The sequence below is a fragment of the Staurois parvus genome, unplaced genomic scaffold, assembly GCF_062004578.1.
Source record: "Staurois parvus isolate SC_StPar_1 unplaced genomic scaffold, SC_StPar_1.0 ptg000966l, whole genome shotgun sequence".
In the NCBI taxonomy this organism is placed as follows: Eukaryota; Metazoa; Chordata; class Amphibia; order Anura; family Ranidae; genus Staurois; species Staurois parvus.
The window spans coordinates 64683-74959 of NW_028318762.1; the positions used below are offsets into that span (position 1 = coordinate 64683).

Genomic DNA, 10277 nt, shown 5'->3' on the forward strand with positions numbered 1-10277 from the left:
GCCTCTGCCCAAGTGCCTGCACATCTGCTCAGCTTGCCAGGACCCTGCACATATTTGTGCGCCGTGGAACTTTACCTGTACTATGGGCAGGCCTTTCCTGACACTGTCTCTGCGCCAGCAGTTCCAAGTGAGCCTGTCTCTGTGCCAGCAGTTCCAAGTGAGCCTGTTTCTATGCCAGCAGTTCCAAGTGAACTTGTCTCTGTGCCAGCAGTTCCAAGTGAGCCTGTGTCTGCGCCAGCAGTTCCAGTCAATTCAACCTCCATGCTAGCAGTTCCAGTAGAGACTGTGCACCAGTAGTTCCTGTCTAACCAGCTTCTGCACCACCAGTCCCAATCAATCCTGCCTCTGTGCCAGCAGTTCTAAGTGAGCCTGTCTCTGCCAGATGTACCAGTCTAATATGTCTCCATGACAGCTGTTCCTGCCCAACCTGCCCCTGTGCTGTTCTGTTCCTTTCCAGCCTCATGCCAAACCCCAGTGACAGGGCACCTTGTCTGCCATCAGACCCTGGTGGGGGTGGGGAGCCCTCTCAGTCATTGTGTTCAAGAACCAGGATTTTCCAGCATCTCCGGGTATTATGGGAATATAGGATCCTCAGTGCCACAAGGACTACTCATTTACTTCATGTGATAAATCTCCATATCATAGTGCTGGAGTGTTTGGAGGGCATTCCCTAACCACCCCCTTCATGACCTGGACATTGTTTGCTATTCAGCAGTGCACTAATTTAGGGGCGCTGTTTACCCACAAGGCATTTCCCTATAGTAATATTACACCAATGAAACCACATATCCCATTCTCAGACTGAAGGGGTGCTGTTTACCCACAAGGCATTTCCCTATAGTAATATTACACCAGTGGAACCACATATCCCATCCTCAGACTGAAGGGGGCGCTCAGTACAGACTGAACCTGCCTAGACGAGGTGACTACCCCCATTACTCTCTGCATGTTGGGGTGCAATAATGAAGACATGTTTTGGGGGTACACAGGCTGCAGTATACGCAGTGTATAGTGTGAGCTCAGACTCTATAGAACCGAATCCCTTTTCAGCATCATGTAGTCACCTCCACTTCCCATCTCAATGCACTTAGTGCTCCTCACGTCTCCCCACATCCGTCCTTCCCTCGTTCTCTGTCCTGCAATGTTGGGAGGTGCGATTGTCATGACTACTGCAAATAAAATCTTCTTCCTTCTGTACTCTGATCTCCATGTCCTATAATACTCACCCAGCCCAGCCTCACCCTGTGTAGGAGGGTGTCACCCCTCCCCCACTGCATTCCTCTCCGGTGTCAGAGACTTTCAGTTTAGTTTCTCTTCTGTGGTCAGCGATGGCGTCTTCTGCTCTGAGAGCTGAGCTGGAATGTTCCGTCTGTCTGAACATTTATACCGATCCTGTGACCCTGAGATGTGGACACAACTTCTGCCGGGTCTGTATTGATCGTGTGCTGGATACACAGGAGGGGTCTGGAGGATATTCCTGTCCTGAATGCAGACAGAAGTTTCCGGGTCGTCCTCCACTGCAGAAGAACATGAAACTACGTAACATAGCAGAGAATTTCCTGTCTGCTCAGCCAGGTCAGGAGGACTCCGGGGTCTTCTGTACTTACTGTGTGGACTCTCCTGTACCTGCTGTTAGATCCTGTCTACACTGTGAGGTTTCTCTGTGTGATAAACACCTGAAAGTCCACAAAAAGTCCCCAGAACACATCTTATCTGACCCCACCTTGTCCATGGAGAGCAGGAAATGCTCCGTCCATAAGAAGATCCTGGAGTATTACTGCACTGAGGATGAGACCTGTATCTGTATGTCTTGTTGTATGATTGGAGGACATAAAGGACATGAGATGATGTCACTAGATGGGGCTTCTGAGAAGAAGAAGGACACACTGAGGAATGTTCTGCAGAAACTTCTGACAAAGAGAGAGGAGATGGAGGAAAGAGTCCAGAGTCTGCAGGAACACAGGAGGAAAGTAGAAGAAGAAGAAGCTGGTGACACCGAGAGAGTCACTGCCCTGTTTATGGACCTCAGGAGACGTCTGGAAGACCTGGAGAAGAGAGTCCTGAGGGACATCTCCGGGAGGGCAGAGCGGGTCTCCATCTTCATCCGGGATCTGGAAATAAAGAAGAAGGAGCTGTCCAGGAAGATGAGGGACATTGAGGAGCTGTGTAACATGACGGATCCACTGACTGTCCTACAGGAATCAGACACAGGTGACTTGTGTGATACTGAGGATGGAGATGATGAGGACAGAGAGAGACATGAGGACCTCCTCCATGATGGAGGGGGGCTGGATGTGGCGGGGGTCTTACACACAGGTTTATCTGATATAATAACAGGGGGAAATGTATCCTTCTATATACAGGGGGCTGCAGACATATTACTGGATGGAAACACAGCTGGTAATGATCTACAGATATCAGATGGCGGGAAAACTGTGTCCAGGTCAGAGAGAAACCAGAATCGCCCCAAAACACCAGAGAGATTCCTGTATTGTCCTCAGATGATGAGCAGTCAGAGGTTCTCCTCAGGGAGACATTACTGGGATGTGGATGTCGGGGGGTCAGAGAGCTGGATAATCGGGATGTGTTACCCCAGTATAGTCAGGAGAGGAGGGGAGGAGTCAGTGATTGGATATAATACCAAGTCCTGGGGGTTGGACAGGGAAGGTGATCAGTATTCAGTGATACATGACAGACATGGGATCCCATTACCCCCCAATCCCTCCAGTAACAGAGTCAGGATATATCTGGATTATGAGGCCGGGCGGATCTCCTTCTATGATCTGTGTGACCCGATCCGACACCTCCACACCTTCACCACCACCTTCACTGAGCCCCTCCATGCTGGGGTATATGTAGGGGGAGGTTGTATAAAGATATGTGGGGGGAGGGGGGAGATGTGAGAACTCCGCCCACAGCCTGGTGATGTCAGACAAAAAATTGGAGTTCATTTCATATTCATCCAATAGTATATAGAGGTGGGCGGGGCTTCCTGCAAGATTTTGTACTATAAATAAATGTGAGATTTCTCCTCTGTCACCGATCTCTGTGATTGGGTAGAATTTCTGTCCAATTACTGGAGTCACAATAACATTGGTCCTAATGGTCAGTGATGATGATGATGATGCGATCGATCCATCCATCCATCCATCCATCCATCCCATAACAATCTGACATAATACTTTGTAATTTTTAAGCAGAGTTATCACAGTGTGACACCAGCCATCTCTTCCTGCCCCTCCCCCCTCCCTGTCCCTCCCTCCATGTGATCCCTCTGTGTGGGGTGTCACCATGATCAGACATAGAGGGTGGGGTGTGGTCACTGTGATGGGATAGGATGGGGATCACTTCTCCTCTCTGCTCCTCCTCCTCACTGCCCCTCCCCCATGTGGTCGCTCTATATGGGGTTGCACCATGATCAGACATAGAGGGTGGGGTGCAGTCACTAGAATGGGATAGGATGGGGTCACCTCTCCTCCCTTTCCCTCCCCCTCTTCTCTGCCCCTCCCCTTCCCCCTGCCCCTCCCCCATGTGGTTCCTCTGTGTGGGGTGGCACATGATCAGACATAGAGGGTGGGGTGCGGTCACTGTGATGGGATAGGATGAGGTCACCCCTCCCTCTCCACTCTTCCCCTCCCTCTTCTCTCTGCCCCTCCCTCTTCTCTCTGCCCCTCCCCCTCCTCTCTGCCCCTCCCCCTCCTCTCTGCCCCTCCCCCTCCTCCATACAATGTATACTACAAAGAGATGGAAATAAATGTAACAATCTGAGAGGAAATATATGAAGACGTCTTCTACAGATTTACTACTGAAAGAAATAATCTGATGTACCAGAGAGCCCAGACTGTGTTTCTTAGTCCCCGGTCACAGCGGTGCGACTCGTCATGTGAGTTGATAGTTTCTCATCACATGACAAGTCGCACTCTATTGTCCACAATGGAAGCGGTCATACCGGTACAAATCCCCCTCCATCCGAGTCGCACCGATTATGAAAGTTCTTCCTGCACTACTTTTTCCAAGTTCAGCTGCGACTTGCATAGACTTGTATATAAAGTCACACAGATGTCCTGCAAGTCGCACCTGAAGTCGCACTGACATCCGACTTTGGAATCGAGCGACTTCAAGTGACGTTTCCAGATTACAAAGTGGGATCCAGTGGGACTGAAGACTTAGTTTGTAGGCAGAGTGGGTCAGGATTAGATCCCCGGTCAGGTGTTTCCTATCTGGGGCTCCGTTAGAAAGAGTTCTCCTCACTTCCTGTCCCGGTGACAACATTTTCCTAGACAGGAAATGAGGGGAACTCTTCAACAGAAACACAGAGTGAAATAAGAATCCCATGTTTAGTGGAGTAAAGAAGGGGAAGGTTTGGGGATCCTGTCAGATCTTTCTATGTCTGTGTCCCTGGTACAGATTGGCCCTCACTCCTTGTCCCAGAGCCCCCTATAGTAGGAAAAGCCAGCCGGGGTTCTCCTCCTTCCCCACACCATCCACAACTAGAAATCAAGTCTTTGTCTTGGCATGGACTGTAATAGAACATCTCCTTCCTAGAATTGGAGCAGTGTGGGTGTCGGTGCCAGTGGAAGCAGCACTGAGATGGATGTTGGTGTGCAGCGTGTTCTCCGCTCTCACCCTCCTCATCTTCCCCCCCAGAGAAGACGATATTCTACAGAGAGCCGTCATACATCAGGCTGCTAATATGTAGAATAGACGGGAATATGAAGAGGGTGAGAGCGGGGAACATGCTGATCAGTAATAGACATCACAGTGCTGCCTGCACTCCCCCCTCTGATTGGTTGCTCCGGCTCTCACACTCTGCAGTACCGTGTACTATCCACCTCATTGATGGTTTAGACTTTAGCCCCTTCCTGCCTGTAGGACGTACTGGGATGATGACTGCAGCTCCAGGCTGGACATTCCTTGTCATGGAAAAGCCATCCTAGTTGCTGATTAGCTGCTGGACTGCTTTTATAGGCAGCTGGAGGGGAACCCCCCCTTCCCCACCCACTGGGGTCTCTCAACCATCTCCTGTGTGATCAGGGAGCCCAGTACCTAAACCGGAGGTACTGCATGATTACCATAGAGCTGGCTGTGGGCTGGATGGTCCTTGGCCATCTCTATGGTCCTGGGAGGCCGGACGTCACTTCAGGTTCCGGCAGATGTGAACACTGACATTTTTTCGTGGAATGCAGAGATCGATGTTTGTTTATCTCCTCCTTTCCAGGGTAGAGGATGTTTACATTTCTTATGACAGCAATAAAAGTGATAAAAATAAATAAATACATAAAGGGACATTGTAAAAATATGAAAAAAATACTTTTTTTAACATGTCCCCATCCCCCGTGCTCACATGTATATGTAGGTAACTTCCACATATGTAAACGGTGTTCCCACCACACATGTGAGGTATCACCACAAACAACAAGAGCAATGATGGCGGCTCCAGACCTCCTCTGTAACTCCAAACTGGTAACCCCTAAAAATGTTTAAATCCTCACTTATGGAGATAATTAAGTTCCAGGTTATATATTGTGTGTTTTTTTCCATTAAAATTCATTAAAGTGTATTATTTACCAAAAGATTGCGTTTGAAAAATCGCAGCGTAAATACCATGTGACACAAAATTGCATCACCCACCATTTTATTCTCTCGGGTCTCTTCTTAATATATATATAATGTTTAGGGGTCCTAAGTCTTTTTCTAGTAAAACAATGGTGATTGGTACATGTAGGGGGAATGTGAGAATCGGTGTGGGGGGGGGGAAGTCGTGAAGAAACGATGTTGGATTCTATGAGATATTGGAAATCGTCTTTAGAGATGGAGGACATGGATGTTCTGAATCTATCTCTGCTTTCATCTTAGAATTCTCCTCTTTCTAGTACTTGCCGTGTTACACAAGATAGCTATGGGAGGGGGCTCCTTCCAGCATTTCTATGGAAGAGGAGGATCCTCTTAGAGGGCGGGGCTAGCCTCGGCCCCGTGTTGGTCCCCCCAATAGAATTTCCTATCATGGTGTAGCGCCTCCCCTGGTGGTTTCCAGGTATCTGCAGCCACAGCATGGGCACTCTGACATTGTTGTATACAAATGTAGCAATCTATACATTTCTGTGTTTTCTTCATTTTTGGAACATTTTGTTGTGTTGATTCTTAAACAATCCTCCATTATTCTTCTCCCTGAAGAAGTGGATCCCAATCCAGGAAACGTGTCGAGTTCAGTCATAGAATAAAAATGGGAGGAGTTTGTAGAAATGAATGTGTGGAGGTGGAGATGACCATACGTTCTGGAAATGGATACATTATGTACAAATAATGATGACAAATGGAGGTTATCTGAAAGCTTTGTTCTCAATGAATTTATAACTTCATGATTCTTCTGGAATAAAGTATATGAAATGGTAATATAATATATTTTGTGTGAGTTGTGACTCAAACATCCTTCCATTCCATTGACACATTCTCTATATACACCCCCACACCACAGTGCCAAGAGCCTGAGCCACTGTGAGCTTCTTATGTACGGGGACCTGGAGAAGTGCAGACCTATCGCTGGGGTGTCTGTGCCCACCCAAGGTTCAAAGTACTGAGAGGCTGTGAGGTCTCCTGCCATGACAGAACCCAAGGCTGTAGAGATCTGCTGCTGGTGTGAGGGCCTACACCAGAGCTGAGCTTCTGGGACCTGACTTCATAGAACTGCAGACTGCCAAGTGATCTGGACTGGATTTCTGTGTGCCAGGAGGGGTGAGCTGACCATCCGTGTTTATCCCAACATTGACATAGTTAGGGCAATATAGACAGCTCTTTATTCAGCAACCCACTAGCCGTCTACTGCACACTCTAAAAGGGACAGCTACATGTGCACCACCTTCAGAAGGGCCCCAACTAAAGCTAGCCAAAACTGGCAATTAGGCACCAATACTTCATAGCCACCTCCAGGGGTACAACTTTGTCAGGAGCACATATGCCCGGCCACTATTGGGGCTGTATGCATGGAGTACACATGAGGACATTTGTTTTCTTGGTGTCATTGATGGCAATACTGTAACCCTGTTTGTGTCCATTATAATTTGGTATAACATTGTTACGGTTATAGGGCGGCCTATAGGACATTGCCAATCTAGTACAGCATCTGTAACCCTGTGTGCTTGCTTGTTCATTGAGTTATGAAATATTTATCAGCATTGCTTTACTGCATTCATCTCACCTACTCCAGTTGCTTGGCCTACTCTCTGTGTAGTGTCATAGAGGGGCAGCTTACTAACGCATGGGTTACACGGGCTCCAACCTACAACCGGGTGTGTCAGTGGGGACCAAGCAGCTCTAAGAGTCGTGGCAGAACAGAGGACCCGTCATCACCAGCGGCTCCTGCGGGGTAAGCGCTACAAAAGGAAGACAACAAATGTTACATCTAAAATATAAAAAGTCGGCAAAGAAATAATATTTGAAGGGAGTGTCACATTTCCTGAACCCCAATCACATCTGTGGGGGACACCTTCTGGGGGTTAATTGTGCTGATTTTTAAGGCTAATAGAGAGAGAATGTATAAAGGGCATGGGGGGAGCGGGGGCGGGGCATTGCCGGGGGGAACATATATATACCAATGCAAAGAATGGTAAAATTTGCTGGAATTGTCAGACTAATAACATGGCGGCTAAAATGGACCAAAGCACAAAAATACAAACATTTGGTGTGGCTGGGAGCAGTGATTTCAGTAATATTTATAGAGAAACATTAATAATTCAAAACTCCATTATATAACATGTCTGGGGGACGCCCATGAGATCATTGACCAAATATGAATAATAAACAACTAAATGGTGTAGTGATAATAAATATCTACATATCTGTGCAGAACACAAACATAACAAATACATAAAATAAATAAATAAATAAATGAATGAATAAATAAATCACTCGTAATAAACAAACAAGTGAAAAAAACCTGTGAAGAGAATACACAGGTGAGAACCCCCCCCCCCCATCCCCAACTGGGGGATCAAATACAAATATGATATCAGTGAGTAAATGTCAGTGAGTAAAAGTCACCCCCTATATTTAAGGGAACATAATAAACATTTAAATATAAAGTGCAACCCCTAATGGGGAACAATGAGTACAAAGTCATGTGTGTAGCAAACCTCATAATCACAGCAAACGAACAATACGTCATATATAAGGTCAGTCCATAAAAAAGTCCCCTCTGACAAACTCTCGTGAACACGAATAAACAGCAAATCGTGAAAAATCCTTAAATGTCCTGAGTGCCCCCTCCCCTCCTTACAGTGACCACACAGGCCAGCTCACTTAATGGATCAACCACGTTCCTCACAGGAACTACCGCGTCATATGAAAGATGACCGCACTGGAAAGCATCAGCAGTGTCAGGATTCCTCCTGAACTCCCTCCAACCGCTGGATAATCTTGCAATGCCGCTCACATCAGAGGATCAGAATAGAAACAATAAAGATCCTCCATAGTGTAAGTCAGCTTTATTAAAGTAAAAAATGCCAGAGAATTCCCATCACATTTAGATGAATTCAAATCAGCCTTTCACCTCATGTAATGGGTGTACTGCATGATTTCACGGTGTCCCAATATGGTGCCCACACCGGAAGTGACGTCACCGCGCACCAGAAGTCCTGTCACGGCGTACCAGCGTGTTATGTCACGATGATCACGTGACTTCTTCAGGGTACCCTGAAGTCAGAGGGGACTTTTTTATGGACTGACCTTATATATGACGTATTGTTTGTTTGCTGTGATTATGAGGTTTGCTACACACATCACTTTGTACTCATTGTTCCCCATTAGGGGTTGCACTTTAAATTTAAATGTTTATTATGTTCCCTTAAATATAGGGGGTGACTTTTATTCACTGACATTTACTCACTGATATCACATTTGTATTTGATCCCCCAGTTGGGGATGGGGGGGGGGATTCTCGCCTGTGTATTCTCTTCACGGGTTTTTTTCACTTGTTTGTGTATCACAAGTGATTTATTTATTCATTCATTTATTTATTTTATGTATTTGTTATGTTTGTGTTCTGCGCAGATATGTAGATATTTATTATCACTACACCATTTATTTATTTATTTTATGTCTTTGTTATGTTTGTGTTCTGCACAGATATGTAGATATTTATTATCGCTACACCATTTATTTATTTTATGTATTTGTTATGTTTGTGTTCTGCACAGATATGTAGATATTTATTATCATTACACCGTTTAGTTATTTCTTTTTGTGTTCTCTTATTGGTACAAGGAGTAGGGAGTGAGCAGCTTAGGTTAGGGATTATCCATTGAAGCGCAGGAGGAATTTTCTATTGACCAAATATAGTTCCCTCCATAGTTGTTCAGTGATGTCATATAGGAGACCCCGCCCCCCTGTATATTTGGGCTTTCACCTGTCAGAGGGAGGGAATAGATAGGACCAAACGTGGATTGGCAAGCAGAGTTTTCGTCTTTTTCCCAGTTGGCCGGCATTGGACATCATGATTGAAGTGGATCTACATGACGGGACCATGTGATCGATGATGAATGTACATCAATGGGACTTCTGTTGATGAGTAAAGGACTTGTCAATACCTGTGTACATGTTTTCTTTGTGAATGAGTACTATGTACAGCCACCAGGCCCAGGTTGTGGGGAAGAAGCCCTTGTCCTCATCAACATGGGAAAGGGTGCTTTGCCAAGAGACCCCCCCCTTGGAAAGGTACCCCTCCATGTTTAGGGCATGTGGTCAGGTATGGTTCAGAGGAGGGGACCCCCCCTTTCATTGTCTGCCCCAGGCTCCATGTTTGGATAAGTGTTTAGTATACATTTTTTAGGGGACCCCACACTTCTTTTTTTTATTTTAGCTTGGGGGTTCCCCCTTAAAATCCTTACAAAACCAGAAGGGCCAGATATGAGTTGCACCATTTTTTCTATCCCATGATTACACGGCCATGTAAGCAAATATTGCCATTCCTGTCATTGGTTGTCAAGGACTCGGCTGTACCAACTCCCTACAATCAGGTTAAAGGCGAAGTTCATGTTTTGTTTCTAAATTCCGGCTCCCCTGTGTTCCAATATACCATGAATGTTCATCTATTGCAGAAAAGAGGAAGATTCCTTTTTATCCTTGTTAGATTTTAGATACATACAATACTTCTTTTAGTGTCTTGAGGTGATTATGAATGAAGAGCCATTGAAATAAAAAATGAAGTGTGATTTTATTCTATCACACAATGGTGTAAAATAACAATGTAAAGCGTATCATGAACAGTTCCATGTAGATAAAAC

At 45.9% G+C, this 10277-nt stretch overlaps 1 protein-coding gene across 1 annotated transcript; it reads left to right on the forward strand.

The window, feature by feature from the left end:
- The first annotated feature begins 1205 nt into the window (after positions 1 to 1205).
- Positions 1206 to 6398, forward strand: LOC149441597 (E3 ubiquitin-protein ligase TRIM39-like). The gene has a single exon (XM_089657132.1). It carries the CDS (start codon positions 1329 to 1331, stop codon positions 2901 to 2903), a length of 1575 nt encoding a protein of 524 aa, XP_089513258.1. The 5' UTR covers positions 1206 to 1328; the 3' UTR covers positions 2904 to 6398.
- Positions 6399 to 10277: the final 3879 nt, after the last annotated feature.

Coding starts and splice junctions, on each gene's coding strand:
- LOC149441597 (XM_089657132.1), top strand. CDS start 1,329: ATGGCGTCTTCTGCTCTGAGAGCTGAGCTGGAATGTTCCGTCTGTCTG.